Consider the following 17,811-nt stretch of genomic DNA (forward strand, 5'->3'; position numbering starts at 1 on the left):
GAAATTGAGTTATTTTTAAATGAATGTAACATTGACATTTTGTGTGTATCAGAACATTGGTTAAAAAATTATGAATTGTCATTTAATTATTCTGATCATCAGCTAGCAAGTTCGTTCAGTCGAGAGAATGCTATTAGGGGTGGCTCCTTAATATTGATTAAGAAAAAACTTAAATTTAAAGAACGTAAGGATATTGTTAGACTGTCAACGACCGTTGTATCGAGCTGAGCCACCTTATTATTGTAAGCGTATACAGAACTCCATCCGGCTTATATGATTCTTTTGAACAAATAATGGAGCAAGTGTTAACAAAAGTGTGTGCATCTAACAAAAAGATTATAGTATGTGGTGATTTTAATATTAATTTACTAGACTTAAACTCCACCACTGTTAGATTAACATCATTGTTCAAATCGTATAACCTTATTAATTTATTCAACGAGCTGACAAGAATTTGTGATACAACTGCGACTTGCATAGATAATATTTTCACCAACATAACTCCCTATAGGAAGGAAATAATTAATGTATTAAGCTCTGATCACTGTGAACCGTGTGTGTGTGTGTGACTGTGTGGTAAAAATATATTTTATTTTATTTAAACTAATGTTTAGAGGTTAACTTGGTACACATCATTTTATAGATTTGAATAAACTTTTCATACCAATATGCCTTTTTTTATAGAAACCATGGTAGTTCTACTTACTTTACCGCCATAAGCTTCTCCAATAAGATTCTTCACCTTCAGAGCACCGAATGTTGTTTGGTAAACATTCTCCACCATTTCTCCCTTTTTGTTTTTAATCTCAGGCCGTACCTCAATAGCGTGGAGGTTATTACTCAGGTATAATATAACAACATCACCCTCCTCAATTGTTTCTTTATACGTTTTAAAACTCATTATGGATTTCACAGTTCCACACCAAAATTTACAAACACCGGACTATTTTGTAAACAAATCAACATGTGGAAATGACATTTCTTTGACACTCATCAAAATGTGACGTTTGACATTTCAGAAAACGTAAAGATTCATCGCGTTATGGTTTAAAGCAGTGCTTCAAATACCGGTATTTTTTCATAACGTTTGTTAGCGGATGTCAATGGACAAGCTACATGATATTATATTTATTTATTTGAATCAGTATATTATGTTAGTCACTATATATAATTTTAATAAGTGATTATTATATTTTAAATATTAATAAGTAAGGTACTTGATTTTGACAATTAATTAGTTTTTTTTTTTTTTTTTTTTTTTTCATATAATGGCACTTGGGCTATAACCATGGCCAGTGTCGAGTATAATATTATGGCGGGAAAACAATATTCTTTAATACAATTTTTTATATATAATCGTCAGGTCAGTCAGGTCCAAAGTCTAGTCAAAGTCTAAGTATAAAGTCAATACAGTCAAGAAGTCAAGTCGGTTGATTCAGTAAAGTGGTAGGACGCTTTACTGAAACTTTTGATGGAGTTTTGGAGGGAACACAAAAGAGCACGTTTCTGGTTACTATATCACTTTCCCACACTTGTGCACGATAACGAATATTTAATGGTTAATATCCTACCAATATTACACATTAAAAACCCAGATAACACAATTTTAGGAAAATAATATAAAAACACAACATCACTCTTTCATATTCTCCCAAAAACTCCAATTAATTAGTTATAAATTTTGCAGTACAGAAAAAATTATAATATGTCAAAAATCCGAGTGTCAATTGTCAAATAACAATTTGTCAAATTTTGTCAAGTTTGCATTTGCTTTGGATCGGAATATTGTTTCTATACCAAAGTTATCAATAAAAAGCAAGTAAAAAGTGTAGTAATTCATAAGTGAACTCAGTAGTTTTATTTAATTTATTGCAAATATATTCCATGTGCCCGAACGAATTTCTGGAAAGATGGTAAACATGGATGCATCACAAATCACCAGTAAGACAAGTTCGCTAAAGGCTCTTATACTGAAAGCTTGGCGTGAAAGATGGACTGATATCCAATGGGGAATCAACATCAAAACAATACTACCAAGAGGAGTCAGCGGGGATCTGTATAATCTCGCTGACTGTATTCTACAGCAGGCAATGGTGGGCTGCGGTGCTAACCAGCTAGTTATATCATATTTGAAACATTCCTTAGCTTCACACTTAGTATCCTACGCAGCAGTTCTCCAGAGAATAGCAAAGTTTGATGCTTTTCACAAGCCACATTGTATATTGAGCTTGTTGGAGTTCTTAGAAGGCTTTCTCGATAACATAACATGTCGAAGCAAGATGGAGGAAGATATCTTGGCGTATGCAGTGTCATCTATAATTCTGTGGCTGCTGCAGGTATTTTACTACTCCTTGAGTAAATATCCATCGTCAAATCCCATTCAGAGTCAGGACATTTTGGAGAAATCGACAACACTTCTACACTCCATAGTGAATGCAGATTTTCTTATTGCTATGTTTTATTTGGCTAAGCAGAATGACCCAGAGGAGTATAGTTCTGTCACAAAGAAGTGTCAAGAGATCAGTGCTTACATGTTAATGAATACACAATTTAAAGCACCAGGGACTATACATGAAACATTACAAAAGCTCTGCACTTTAGATATTGATAAAATAGCTCCATTGAATACCAAACCTGAGCCAATTACTCATTGTTTACAAGCTATAATAGCGATTGATCTGTTATCCAACCCTGGTGCAGATATGCAGCATATCATTAATCAACTTTTAGTGGTTCAGAGAATTAAATGCTATCCGTTACCTAGATTTTACTGTGAACTCATACGAGGTTCTTTTATCTCTCTCAATGATGTCAGCAAGGAGGCATCGAAGCAATCACTGTGGGCCGCTTTCACTTTTTTGAAACTGCCTAAAATCATCCAGTATATTCACAATATGTGTGGTACTACAGGCAAAGATAGTGAATATTCCATTGAAGTTGTAGAAGCATTTGAAATCCTCTTACAATCAACGTCACTGTTGGATATTGTGGACGCTAAAAATTCTTGCAACTGCGTTACTTCATTGCTAGAAAATTTAGTCAAATTGAATGTTGTGTCGGAAACTCATTTGGCATATTTTAATCAGAAAAGGGAAAGCAGGGATATAAAGTTACAGAAACTTGAACCAGCCGGACTTCAGGGATCCGTGCCAGGATTTATAACTCAAGCTGAACCTGTTTTGGCTGGTACTCTTAAGACATTAGGTGGAGATTTTCATAAAACACAAGATCTGTATGCCATGCTGTGTTCGATGGTGAGTGGAGGCACTACCCTCGATATGGTGCTAGCCGTTGCAACGGTGGAAGGAAAATTAAAACAGTTTGTAACAAGGCTGATCAAGTTTAATGAATATGCTTTGATTGCTGCTAGTGAAAAGGGCGCTTCCCAATCCAAGGTTTATGTGTTTGATATCACATTTTTACTGCTGTGCTCAATAGTACAGGACTATGGAAAGGAAACTGTTTTAGATGAAAATGGCGATTCTTTCTTTGAAAAGTGGGTAAGGGAGTGTATGATACACAAAGGAGTTCACAAGTCCCCAGACACAATCTTACAAAGATGTGATCAGCAGTTGGTAGACATTTTTATCCACCATCTCGGTGCATTAGATTTCGATTTTAAAAATACAAACTTAAAGCCTCATGATTTGTGCAATAATGTCAGTGGAGTTATCAAAGAAATCTTGTTTGCATGGGAACAAGGTGCAATTTTGGCAGCCGATGTTAAAAGGATGTTGGACTCATTAAGGCAGAAAATGGCATCACTAGCAGTTTGCGCGTCAGTCTGGCTCGCATCCTACATCAATGTGGTTCATCAGGACGCTTTGTTCAAGCCAGTGAATATGATCCAGCAGTTTTTGACGCCACCAAGTGATGTAGAATTAGCGCAGATCGATAATTTTAAAGAGCGTACACTGTTAATGTTTCAAATAATTCGAAAATTGCAATATGAAACACACCCTCAAACAGTACCGAAGTCCAAAAATATAACTTTACCATACAGCATCATTTCTCGCCAGCCGATATTGGAGCAGCTGCAGGCAGTGTGGCAAGATATTAAACTCAGAGGATACTTACACATAGATGCTACCAATGTGGTAGAAAGCCTTCTTAACACTGGAGGACCAGTTTGGTTCGTAACTAATTTAGTTAATGAGACCTTGAAATTCCGCTGCCAACAAGACTTGGATCGCTCAGTCGACATAGTGCTTGCTATGTTCCATTTGGACATAGAAAAGTGTACTCTAGCACTGATATTGAATGTCCTTCCTCAATATCTGTACAATTCTAAACTATGCGAAGAACTAGTTGAGCCCCAATCGGCGACTCTTGCGAAATTGGCTGTCTACAGTATTTACGCAGCCCTCGAATATAGTATGTCTAATAAAGTGCACAGCAGTAGAAAGAGGAGAATAGATGATTCTGAAGACATGGAAGTGATGTGTGCTGCTAATAAAGTGAGAAGATTGAATGATAACACATCTGATGCTACAATGTACTATTCTCAAGGACAAAGCTCTGGTGTTGTGGTCAGAGAGCCGTTGCAATCGGCTCTGGAGGTCTTGTACAAGTGTTTCACACAGTTGGCTGGAAAAAATGGCGATGTAACTGCACAAACTAAGTTTATATTCGAGTTTTTGTTGTATGTGGTTCAGTGTGGCCAGGACAGAGCTCAAGCAGTATTACAGAAAATGCCAAGTGAAATTGTGTCTACCCTCATAAAGGCATTACCTGATAATTTCAACATTGGTTTAATTTTAAGATTGTATGACCTCTCGACTGTATATGGTAGAAAAGATACTGCTAGAGACCTTTGCCTGTTAAGAAATATGAGGCTTCTGGCTTTAATTTAATTTATTTAAACAGTTGTAAGTTTTATAAAGTCTTAATAAAATATATATTATGTTAATATTATATTTAAAATGCAAATGTAATAAAACTACAGTTTTATTTAAGAGTTTATTTTTTCATTTATTTCCATCAAAATCCAAAACAACGTAGATTTAATCGTAACATCTGTATTTTTTAACTATAGGTTGTTGCTATAGGTGTATAATTCCAAATTGTTATAGAAAGACCTTTATCTACAAAATGTTAGTGTAAACACCGTTATCCTTGAAACATCAAATGAGCCCGTCAAAATGAACAACTTTTTCTATGAGAACAATCATGCTGGGAACTCAAAAAATCTGTCTTCATGGATGCCCGAATCGGCAATTTATATGGGTATGAAGACGGATTTTTTGAGTTCCCAGCGTTGTTCTCATAGAAAACGTTGTTCATTTTGACGGGCTGATTTGATGGTTTCAAGGATAACGGTGTTTATGTTACGCTCAAAGACCGAAAACGCTCAGTGAGCGAAAAAATGGCTCACAACGCGTGGTAATAGTGAAACGGCCACGACGCGAATTTCGGAGAGCCATGCTTCGGCACGAATGGGCCGGCTCGACCGGATAAATACCACGTTCTCACAAAAAACCGGCGTGAAACAGCGCTTGCGCTGTGTTTCGCCGAGTGAGTGAGTTTACCGGAGGCCCAATCCCCAATTCCCTACCCTACCCTATTCCCTTCCCTTCCCATCCCTACCCTTCCCTATTCCCTCTTAAAAGGCTGGCAATGCACCTGCAGCTCTTCTGATGCTGCGAGTGTCCATGGGCGACTGAAGTTGCTTTCCATCAGGTGACCCGTTTGCTCGTTTGCCCCCTTATCTCATAAAAAAAAAAACACGAATTCGCGTCGTGGCTGTTTTTAAATGCTCAGAACGCGTCATGGCTTTACTCGATTACCAGAACGCGTTGTTGTCGAATAGCACGTCAGCCACGACACGAATTTCGCTTTGTGGTATTTCTGTGATTACCAGAACGCGTCGTGGCCGTTTCACTGTAACCACAACGCGTTGTGAGCCATTTTTTCGCTCACTGAGCGTTTTCGGTCTTTGAGCGTAACATTTACACTAACACACTGTATAATGAACGATACATTGAATGTATGTACTTAATTCGAAACAATATTTCTAATAAAAACATTTTCGGATAAGTTATTAATCACTTAGGATATTGCAGCGTCGCAAAGCAAAGCCCTACATTGCTGAGCAATGGCTGTTTTTGCGATACGACGCCGCAGCGCTGTGCTGTGGCCTGTGGCCGGGCCCTCACGTGCCAGATTGTAAAACAGGCCCTTATACTGATAGGGCTAAATTGACTCATCGAGCTATCTACTACAAACAGGAAAAATCTAATCATAAAGTTATACTACAAAGTACAACTGGACGGATTTCTGTAACAGTTTAATGTAATAATACATACCTAACAATTATTCTACTCAATCCTATAATTTCTACTCATTATCTTACAATATTTACATAATATACAATTTACGAATAACCCATATTTTATATGAGCATTTTATTTGTACAGTTTTAAAATAATTGAATATCATTACTAAATAAACGATAAATATTCTAAAAATATAGACAGATGATCACAGAAGAGTTCCAGATTCTTTCTTATGTCTACTAATTAAATATTTAACATAGAATAGGTAACAAGACTTAACTATAATAATGCGGGCTTCTTAGCGTCCGGTGAGTCGGGATGCGGACATTCTGAAACAAATTAATCAATTTAAGTTTGTGAAAAGTTGAGACCCACCATCTCGGGTCTCCAACTATACACGGGGCGGGACACTAAGGCCGGTTTTGTTTTCGAAAGGGAAAAAAACCGGCCTTAGCTACTGGTCTGGTTAAGACTATGATAGTTTAATCGTGGAGACTAAGGCCGGTATAAATAGTCAGTACTCAAGATGCATCTCGGTCTCAAGACACGGTTCAGGCTCTGTGATTGGTTGGCTGTCAAAATTTGGACCAATCATAGAGCCGAACCGCGTCTTGAGACCGAGATGCATCTTGAGTACTGACTATTTATACCGGCCTAAATACATAATAATATGTGAATACGTAGATTTTCTAGTATGAACTTAACTGACACTTTGAACTTGAAACTAAACACTTGGACATTGGCCGTCCGGAGAAAGACTGTTGTTGCTCGTTTATACTAGCAACAATCTCTTTCTGGGCGGCCACGGTATACTTAATTAATTTGTATTTATTTGGGGATCAATCTATCATGTGATTGAGTATTAAAACATTTCGCGATTTCTTTAAACCAGTGGTTACCAACCTAGGGGTAATTACCCCCGCGGGGGTATCATTGCAGACAGAGATCTGAAAATTTTGGTACCGTTAGCTACCACTTGTAAATGCGAGAGCGGTTCTCAACTCTGGTAACATTTAAAAAAAGGCAAGAAACCGTCTGAACGTGGAGCACGATATGAGATGCGTGTTAAGTGTAACCGAAGTCTGAATCTCATTATAATAAAAAACTTGCGTATGTACCAATACAAATTTATAAATTTGTTTTTAATTGGGGGGGGGGCGGGGGGTGCTTACCCATGGTTCTTCTATGTGATTCACCATCCCTAGCGATGTGTTCCGGCGGAGTTCTGCTGACTCTTAACGGTAGAATTATTCTATTAGGATTGCTATTCTCGTCAGTGGAACTGTCAGTGTTGGCGAAGGTCCTCTGACTTCGATTCCAGGTTTGCTGATAGGAACTTTCCGTGGTTACTGTGCTACACCTATTGTTAGTATGAGGTACGTACTGCTCTGGGGACCAGTCGAACACGAACGTATGACTATAGTTCTGCGTGTACGCCGATGGCGTACCCGAAGGGGTGGGTGGTGTGGTCGTCACGTATGGACTCAAGTCTTGGTGACAGACATCAGGAACTTTCTGTAGGGCCGATTCGGACCACGTTGGACTAGGATTCCACTGATCGATCATCTCTGTTTCTGTGATATTGAAGTTCTTAGACCCCGGCCTTCGACTCGCGATGGAGGAGGCTACTGCGACTAACGTTTCGCCCGTGGATGTGAAACGCGGTGATAAATTTGGTACAGGTGCTTTGTCCTCGTGTTTTCCTTTTCTCTTCGCATTGGACTGCAATCTGGTGTCATCGGTTCTGATATGGTGGTACCTGGTAGGAAAGTCTGTTGTTAAAACTCTAGAATATTCTCACTCGAGATAGATATTACTTGGCATCATTAAATTCTTGGAAATTGCTTTTAGAAACGTATGAAATTTTACAGCTTTTAATTTTGGCGGGAATATTAAAAGCATCACAAATAATAAAGCAATTTACGAGAACGCGAAGTCTCTATTTCCTTAAATATCCGAAATATCCAATAAAAAGTCAACATTCTACTCACCTGTTCTCTTGAAGGGAGACCGAATAGTCTACTGGGCCGTTGTCCGTCCTCTCGTACGCGTAATGTATAGGGGTGAGATGAGCTGGCACATGAGGAACATGGGTCTGCAGGGAGTTGGGCATCATCACAGGCTGGTTTCCGTTTATACACGGAGGCGTCGGTGGGTACTGCATGGGGTACACTGGGACATCCGGCGCTGGAGGTCCATACATCCGTGTCGCCGCTTCGTAAGCCAAGCCGTAGTGTAGCTTCGATTGGACGGCGTAGTAGTGGTAAAGCCAAGGATTCGCCTTCATAACTGCTGCCTCTTGTTCACTGGGGACAAAAAATATTAGTTAAAATCATCAATAGCTTGTTTCACCTTAGCTGATCTTAAACGTATCCTAACGCGTATAGTGTGTATCCCTCTCTTTATTTAAAAACAAGATGCGTACGTAGTTGGTGATGTTATAATTAAGTAAAAAAGTGTATAGGTTAATAGGCACTTAGTTAAAAATGCGGTGAATCTAAAGCATCTAATTGATACAAAGTACCTAATTGTCCACAATCGTATTAAAGCCAGATTGACCCATAAAAACTGTCCACAAAAAAAAGTAAAAACATTCCATTTTCAAACGTCAACCCTATTCCAGTACACGCTTTAGCCATTAGTAAGCGCGGAAAATGAGCACTAAAGTTTAATGTTTATATTAAGTACTAAGATGCGGACGTGTGGAGAAATTATTTGTATTGATGTGTAATGAAATTACAATAAACATGGTGGATAAGACATATGCATTAAGGGGCATGTTATTTGCTAATATTGGGTTTCGCTTATCTGTGAAATCTTGATATGAAGGAATTGTTAAGTTTATGCTTAAGATTCTATATTTAAAAGCGCGAGTGAGCAGCTACACTGGGAAATACTTTTATTACGTCTCGAGGTATTTTAATCCAAAGATAACATTTACAAGTAGATAGTAGATAAATTAAATGAAATAAATACTGAACAATAGTTCTAATAACTTACACGTCTTGCCTAATAAAGTATCTACAGGTATACCTTCTAAGCACTAAGACCTAAGTACCTAGTAATATCTACCAAACAATAAAAACAAAACAAACCTACAATGGTATTATCGTCAGCAATTGGTAAGGCATTAAATTCGTAATGTAACCTTTCCGTAACTTTTGAGACAACCTTTTGGAGGGAAAATGTCACATAGTTGGACTGAGTCCTGGAGTAAGTACATTCGCGTGGAAATTCGTAAGGAAATTATATATTTTTTAATTTAAGTAGATACGGTACGTTGTTTCTTTTACAAGCCTGCAGTTTTAATGTACAAAATGTACCAATTATGACTCGAAAGTAAACAAAACACATGGAATCTCTTACCACATGTCTTGATTGCAATAAATACCTCGATTATTTACATTTTCAATTATTTTTCGAACAATCTGGAAAAAATCGAATTTTCGTCATAGCTCAGGCGAAGAAAGAGACAGCGATACGATTCGACGTTTAAAAATAGAACTGTCTCTTTTACGTAAATGGTTTTTCGTATCTTTTGTTTCACTCATCTGTCAAATTTGTCAATGTCTGCAATTTTGAATTTGAAAATTGTTCGGAAGAGATTTAAGCCGGAAAATAGTATGGACGTAACATATCTGTATAAGTACAATATCATTGGTATAGTCTAATAAAATTGTATTAGAATATCACAGTCAGACGATATAATTGTGTTTCAGGAACTATTAAGTATTACGTTAATCTCGGCAATATTTTACTATGTTACTTTTTAACTCGCATTCCATCACACGCTATTTTTAATTTTCAATATAGTAAATTATAATTTTATACACAAGTTAATAAAAAAATTGAAAATACATCGTCTACATAAATCTACGACGATGTTTCTGACAATAACCACGTGGCGAGCGATCAATCGTCTGTCATTTTGAGGTTATAAGTTAAGGTAATGTATCGCCAGACCTACGGATACAGAAATTGATGAATTATTTAAAATATAGCCAACAATATACTGTATGTACAAGTTGTAACGTTGGGCCATTTGATAACGGTAAAATTGGTAAAAAAAATGTAATTTAATCGATTTGATACGTCACTAGTATCTACGAATTTTCTTTTAACGCAGACGTTCAATATAATATTCTGAACCTCTTAATAACAGCAAAAGTCATATTCTTTTGCTGTGGAAAGGTTTTGGACTGTAGACATTGTATTAGATGAGGAAATATAAGGTCATAGAATTTTCATGCTTGTTATAAATAATATTTAGGTACTTCGTTCTCAAATTTCAAAACTTCTTGGTCATAGTCGAAGTTATGTTATGTTACGTTAGCTCGCATAGTCTTCTTATAAAATTCTTATCTTTTATCCAAAAAACAAGACGGAAAACCTTTTCTTGGTGCGTCGGGGAAACCCTTAACGGGTGCCCCGGGTTAGGGATGTGCCTCAGTTAAGCTGAAGCACCCCGGGGGTATGTGGGACTCTCGGCGAGAAGCGCCGGGCTTACCCACTAAAACTACCTGCGGTTTGCCTTCAGCCGTCTGCCGTATACGGAGGGATGTCCAGGATCTGTCTGACACATTACACAGGAATCCCTCCACAAGACGGAAAACCTGAATTATTGTACGCGAAATAAATATTTTCCAACACGACGTTTTTCGACCCGAGTGTACATCAAAGTTTAGATATGTGGTGGACGGCGACAAATCGCTTAGCATTCGCCTAGAGCAGATAAGTGGGAAGGCGCAGTTACCACGCTTATTACCTAGGCGATAAGATTCAAAATAACCAGCTTTTCCACGACAGTACTAACACGTATGACCCTGAACGTGGATCATTAGGTACGTGGTTGGGTTTTTACTAATAACCTTTAATTTTCAGCTACGTGACTCATCTTGCGTAAAGACGCTACCGTGGTAACTGCTAAGTCTCGCCGATTATGAGATTCCGAATCGGGAAGGCCACGTCAACAAGGGAAAAATTCGGAGCACTTCAAATTGTACAAAATTCGAGTCAAAAAATCTTGAAACGAGTCAAAAGTTATTATTATTCGCATTAGAATTTTCATCAGTGCACTCGTAATAATTTGAACATAATTCTTTTTTTTTATGTGATAAGGGTGCAAACGAGCAAACGGGTCACCTGATGGAAAGCAACTTCCGTCGCCCATGGACACTCGCAGCATCAGAAGAGCTACAGGTGCGTTGCCGGCCTTTTAAGAGGGAATAGGGTAATAGGGGAGGGTAGGGAAGGGAATAGGGTAGGGGATTGGGCCTCCGGTAAACTCATTAACTCGGCGAAACACAGCGCAAGCGCTGTTTCACGCCGGTTTTCTGTGAGAACGTGGTATTTCTTCGGTCGAGCCGGCCCATTCGTGCCGAAGCATGGCTCTCCCACGTATATATGTCGCAGCCGACTGATTTAAATTGCCGTTCAATCAAACAGCTAGCTCAAAACGTTCAACACTACAGCTGATTCAAAAGCCGCCGTCTAATTGATGTAGTTCAGCGCGCACCGCTGCGGCACTAGGTGCGTTTTATTTACAATATGGCGTCAACTAGCAGGTGTTTGTTGGTGTTTGTGGTTGTTTTTCGGAAAGAAAGTAGTTAATAAAAGTTACAAGTGTTATTAAAGAGACAAAAATTGTGGAGGTACATACGAGTGAATTAAAATTTCAACAAATATTCGAGGAGAAATTACGAGATTATGAAATGGATGGACGCAGCCTCCCCCGAAAGGGGGGTTCTGGGGGCACAGCCCCCCGTCAAAACAAAAACAAACACAATCCAAAAAGTCCAAAAGTTGGTTAGGTTAGAACTTAGACCACAAAGCGAGGGAGCCGAGCGAGCGCAGCGAGCGTGCTGCGGCAGCAGCCGGCGACCGCCGTCAAATAAAAGGGGGGCTCGGGGGGCGCAGCCCCCTGCCAAAAAAAAAAAAAAAACGTTTGGCTAAGCGTCGTCTAGCTGTAGTGTTGAACGTTGTAGTCAACAAGTCGGCTAAACGACGTATAGCCGTGTGATTGAATGGCGTTGTTCAGTCAAAGGGCTAGCTGTTTGATTGAACGGCTATTTAAACCAGTCGGCTGCGACATATATACTATTATGTTCTACTTCTACTTTGTGACATTATTTAAGTGGTTTGTAAGTCCTTGGGACAGGACTGCTCAAAATGTTGGCTTTCTTTTCTTCCTTCCTTTATCTCTCAATTTTTCTGGCATATCAATCAACATACTTACTAAAGAATTTTCAATAATACTCCACATCAAAAGCAACACGCTATACCTATAATGAAACAAGCAAATGAAGTCATAATTTTCGAGAGGAGATGTAAACATTGCAGTTGGATCAGGCTGGTATATAATTGAAATTTCAATACATCAGTATAATAAGCGTCTTGTTAGTTGTTATGCATTGCCACGGCTGTATGTGTTACTGGATAGTCGCGTCTTTCAATTTATTTAGTGTTTTATGACTTGAATTGAGACGGAGGATTTTTGGATACTTAACTATTACTTATGTATATTACCCAACGGGTAATATAACCCATGAGTATAAAGTCGACACCGCCTTTTTTTTAAGAATAGAGAGAATGCTTTTTGCCGGTCCAGACTAGCCGGTTTAAAAAAAATCGGTGAGTCGTCTCAAAATACCTCTAGACATCTAGGTTTTTCGCAGCAAATTATGCATACGACATGATGATACTTAGAAGTGGGATCCTAATCTGAGTGATATTTTCGCGCTTATGATCGGGAAAATTATTTGAAACCAAAAAAGAAGGATTCTATATATACCTAACTATTAACTAAATATAGTAGCTGGATGATAAAGTAGGTTAGTTAGAAGGTTTGTTCAAGTTATAAGGGGGAAAATGAATAATCGCTCTTATGGCCGCACTCAGAGAAATTTAAGTAATGACGATTTAACTTTCTTTTTAATTTAATAAAGAGTGTGACAGATTAAATAAAGACGCGGTACATGTCTTTACTAACACTTGTTTTTGTTTTAGGTAAATCAATTTTTAAATTATAATTCACGTAACTGTACCCTTGTTGCTTTACCAGACCTGCATTATAGAACAAAGTCTTTCTAAACCACTCTGACATTGGCAACTCACGGAGCTAGCGATTAAAAAAGAAGAAGAAGACGAAGAGGCTTATGTCAAAATCTTCATTTAATTACACTTATGTGATTAATATTCGTCTCTGAGTGCGGCAGTTATGTTTTAAAATGTTGATCCACTCATATTCTCATATTTTATTAATGATTAATGAGCACTCGGAACAATCGTATCCAGTTCGGCAGACGTCCGTGGCCAAGTTAATGGAACGTTCGTACTCCAATTTGTATCCCCGGACCCGGCGAATAAATCTTGACGTAGGCGGCGTCCATGTTGACAATTTCTCGTTCTACCGTCATGTGTTTTTTTACTTCTCTATCGTACAATCCCTTTAAAGAAGGTCATGTTTTGTGTTCAACGTGATAACCGCCTTTTTATATGAAAATCTCACGAGGAACAAAGACAATTTCGTAATAAAAGTTAAATTATGTCACAGGTTTTCAAATAATAGATAGGTACGATAAAAGATTTTGAAGACCATCGGGTAATCTACTAGATTTCACTCTGTTAAAAAAACCCACCAAGCAATTGCAAAAACCCCTTTGATACGAAGATTTTGAGACTATAATAGACTAGATGACGCCCGCAACTCCGTTGCGCCAAAACTCGTTTATCGCGTGGGAACCGTACATTCTTTCGGGATAAAAAGTATCCTATGTCCTTTCCCGGGACTCAAAGTATCTCCATGCCAAATTTCAGCAAAATCGGTCCAGCGGTTTGGGCGTGAAGAGGTAACAGACAGACAGACACACTTTCGCATTTATAATATTAGTAAGTATGGATGAATAAAATATGGATTGTTAATTTATACGTGGGAGAGCCATGCTTCGGCACGAATGGGCCGGCTCGACCGGATAAATACCACGTTCTCACTGAAAACCGGCGTGAAACAGCGCTTGCGCTGTGTTTCGCTGAGTGAGTGAGTTTGCCGGAGGCCCAATCCCCTACCCTATTCCCTTTCCTACCCTCCCCTATTCCCTTCCCTTCCCTACCCTCCCCTATTACCCTATTCCCTCTTAAAAGGCCGGCAACGCACATGCAGCTCTTCTGATGCTGCGAGTGTCCATGGGCGACGGAAGTTGTTTTCCATCAGGTGACCCATATGCTCGTTTGCCCCCTTATTTCATAAAAAAATGGATTTTCAGGCAAAAACGTGGTTAAATAAATAGCGCTATATTTGGGGTTATTTTGATATACTTTGATGAATGCATCAAACGTAGATAGATACCTTTAACATTACATTTCTTCTATCTTTCTCTCAAATATACGCCGTGCCATATACTTACTTCTGAAATCTTAGTTTCTAGTAGTGCTGTAAGATAAAGCTAACGACGATAGCCCTAGGGCCTGCCCTTTGTCCTCGTCTTAACTCAGATTTAGTAGCTCAACGATTAATTCCAGTCTTAGTCATAATGAGCTTGTACCGAATTATCTATTCAATTAATGATACTGCCCCGGGCTTGTATGAGTCAGAATGGCTCATATATTTGTATGAACGGTAGAGTTGCATTTAAGTTGCGATCGAGTCGCTGGGTAATGTTTGTAGAATTCTCACCTATATTTGGCACACTTTAGAGTAATATAATTTGTACCATCGATGAAATTTATCAATAGGCAGTTGACAGACCAACGTCATTTCGTCCGATGTAAATTCAATGTTAATTTTGATTTATTGTGTCGGATGGGTTTGACGTAACGAGACCAAATACCTACTTATTACCATCTATCTATAGGAATCAACTGCTCTGATAGTGGTACTATCAGGGCAGTTGATTCCTTGGCAGATGGCAGACCTAAAAGGTGGTGGTGGTCGCGTTACGTGATGTAGATTATAAAACGAAAAAGTATGATTGTCCCTCGCATTTTAAAACGAAACCTAAAAAACTTAAACCTACTCTACTAAAAAATCTTACGTCCTGATCTTCTAGGAACATAAAACAACTGTAGCATGTAACAAACACTCCATTAAAATACAGCGAGGTCTTCCAAGAAAGCATCTCAATTTTCTCAAGCTAAGCCTTACATGTCATAAATACTAATCTTTGTTTAAGCTTATTATATTTAATATAAGAGCGTATAATCAGCGCGCTATTTATTCTGGATGAAAATAAAGCGAGGTTTATCTTGCGCGCGAAATCTTTGTGTTTTTAGCGCGTTTTCGCTCAACAATATTGTTGGACCAAAGAGCGGTGGATTTCGTAATAGCGCATATTCGGAGGTATTTATTATATTATTTGGATAAATCGGATATATTAGGTACTATAATTGTATAACCATTCGGATTTTATGTTGTACATTCAGCATTCGTCACTATTTAGGTAAGTATCCTAAATCTTATCTTATATCTTTAAACGAGCAATTCTTGTAAGTATATAAATTTATATAATTGGAATCTCGGAATCGGCTCCAACGATTTTCATAAAATTTTAGTATATAGGGGGTTTCGGAGGCGATAAATCGATCTAGCTAGGAATCATTTTTAGAATATGTCATTTTATTCGTGTTATATCGAATACCGAGCAAAGCTCGGTCAAATAGCTAGTATGGCATTATGTGGAAAATTAACTTAGGCTAAGGTTATGAGAAAGTATAGGTAGGTACTTGCTTAAAATATGTTTTACTAATGAAGAGGTCCACACCATTAAGTTACGTTGCAGTTACACATAAATAAAAACAAATTTTGTTATTTCTTATCAGATAAGATAGAAGTGAAGTTAGTTTCATTCTAATAAAACACTATGGTGTTCCATTAGGATGTAATTGGGTAAAAAAAATATTCCTCAAAATGCACACCTAAGGTATTTCGCTGCAAATTTTTTTTTTTTTGGTAATTTTTATCCCAAAAAGTAGTTTTTGGGATAAAAATTAGCAAGACATGGGAAAGATTTTGTGACAAGAGCGCTATATTTATATCCATACATACAACAACTCAAATGTTATCATATTTTGTCACGCCGGTGTTACGTCATCAAAACAACCATTCACTAACGAAGCGGACGTAATCGCGACATCTAGCGGGATAATTTGGCAAAAATTCCCCATTTTTAAGCAACACTCCCAACTTATGCGCTAACCCTACCCCATCCCTAGCGAATTCCATAGCACACCATCGATCAAGCTCGCCGCTTGTTAAACACCGTTCTCACATCACAACAATAGTCCTCTGCAGGCATATTTCAAGCCGATCGCATCGCCCGAACCGCATAAATCACACCTCACCAATATTTATTCTCCTCACCGTTACACTGATCTCATTGCACTAAAGATACCTCCGCCATTAATGTTTTATGATGCGCTAAATTAAATAAACGATAGTTGTTTACTGCTACAGTTGTGGCATTAATAGATGTTTTTGTTCGTTAGCGTTGCTACAAAACCTCTTCTAAATGGTTTCTCTTTCTTAACATTTACAATTATAACGTTCTTAACGGTTATGGGTAAAACTAAAAATAAAAACTATAGGTCACATAGATTTTGGTTGAATAAAAAGAAACCATTGTTGGCTTTAAGTAACGATGAAATGAAATTTGATACTGTATCTTCTTCATATCCTTTAGAAATGTTTAAATTAAGTTCATGGGTATCCAGCTTAAATTTGAAAAATTATATTTTTAGTAAATTAGATAGTTTACAAGGGTCGAAATCGCAATTCTTGGATCACACCATTCTTAGATATGAAATCATTAATGAGTTACGACACAAATTTAATGGATATTACACAATTTATACGGATGGATCTAAATCTTCAAATAGTCTCGGTACTGCTTTTTTTGACCCAAACAGTCATACTTATAAAATTAATCAAATTAAAAATAAGTTTATTTCTATAATGTCCGCTGAATTGTTCGCTATTTCACAGGCATTATCTTACGCCATAAGCCTTGATGTTTGTAATGTATTGATTTTAACAGACAGTCAAAGTGCCCTTCTTCATATCTTGCGATGTACTTCTAGTGACAGATATTGTGTAGCTTTAGCTTATAATATATTAAATAATCTCTGCCAAGCCAATAGAGAAGGTAAAAATATAGTTCTTCAATGGATACCATCCCACATTGGTCTGTGTGGAAACGAAGAGGCTGACAAATTATCAAAAAGAGCTACGGTGGAGGGTGAAGAGGTGAGTCTTTTGCCTAGCTATTCTGAAATTTATTATAAATATAAATTAAAATGTTTTGCTTCTTTTAAAGAATACTTCGATGAGCGATCTAAACACAAGGGTATATGGTATAAAACCATTCAGTGTGAGCCTCTTCGTATACCATGGTTCTCAGTTTCTAATTTAAGTAGGCAGCAAATAGTCACTGCATGTAGATTGCGATCCGGGCACATCCCTTGTAACAGTTTTGGATTTTTAATGAAGAAAGTGGAGTCGCCCAACTGTGAGGAATGTGGTGTGCGGGATGTTATCTACCACCGC

At 37.8% G+C, this 17,811-nt stretch overlaps 3 protein-coding genes across 4 annotated transcripts in view; 1 reads left to right on the forward strand and 2 right to left on the reverse strand.

The window, feature by feature from the left end:
* Positions 1 to 963, reverse strand: part of LOC121735805 (tRNA (adenine(58)-N(1))-methyltransferase catalytic subunit TRMT61A) — a 98,525-nt gene extending 97,562 nt beyond the window's left edge. Inside the window, exon 1 of the mRNA XM_042126766.1 lies at positions 707 to 963. Within this exon, the coding sequence (XP_041982700.1) occupies positions 707 to 901 (195 nt within the window). The 5' untranslated portion in view covers positions 902 to 963. The remainder of the gene's footprint in view (positions 1 to 706) is intronic.
* Positions 964 to 1,772: 809 nt separating this feature from the next.
* On the forward strand, positions 1,773 to 4,868 carry LOC121735803 (mediator of RNA polymerase II transcription subunit 24). Its single transcript, XM_042126763.1, has one exon. The coding sequence runs from the start codon at positions 1,911 to 1,913 to the stop codon at positions 4,851 to 4,853; it is 2,943 nt and encodes a 980-aa protein (XP_041982697.1). The 5' UTR covers positions 1,773 to 1,910; the 3' UTR covers positions 4,854 to 4,868.
* Positions 4,869 to 6,342: 1,474 nt separating this feature from the next.
* Positions 6,343 to 17,811, reverse strand: part of LOC121735804 — a 152,241-nt gene continuing 140,772 nt past the window's right edge. For both annotated transcript variants that reach the window (XM_042126765.1, XM_042126764.1), the window contains exons 10-12: positions 8,267 to 8,581; positions 7,448 to 8,034; positions 6,343 to 6,604 (exon numbers count right to left, since the gene is read on the reverse strand). In XM_042126765.1, coding sequence (XP_041982699.1) covers positions 6,555 to 6,604; positions 7,448 to 8,034; positions 8,267 to 8,581 — 952 coding nt within the window. In that variant the 3' untranslated portion in view covers positions 6,343 to 6,554. The remainder of the gene's footprint in view (positions 6,605 to 7,447; positions 8,035 to 8,266; positions 8,582 to 17,811) is intronic.

This window comes from Aricia agestis, chromosome 18, assembly GCF_905147365.1.
Source record: "Aricia agestis chromosome 18, ilAriAges1.1, whole genome shotgun sequence".
Lineage (NCBI taxonomy): Eukaryota > Metazoa > Arthropoda > Insecta > Lepidoptera > Lycaenidae > Aricia > Aricia agestis.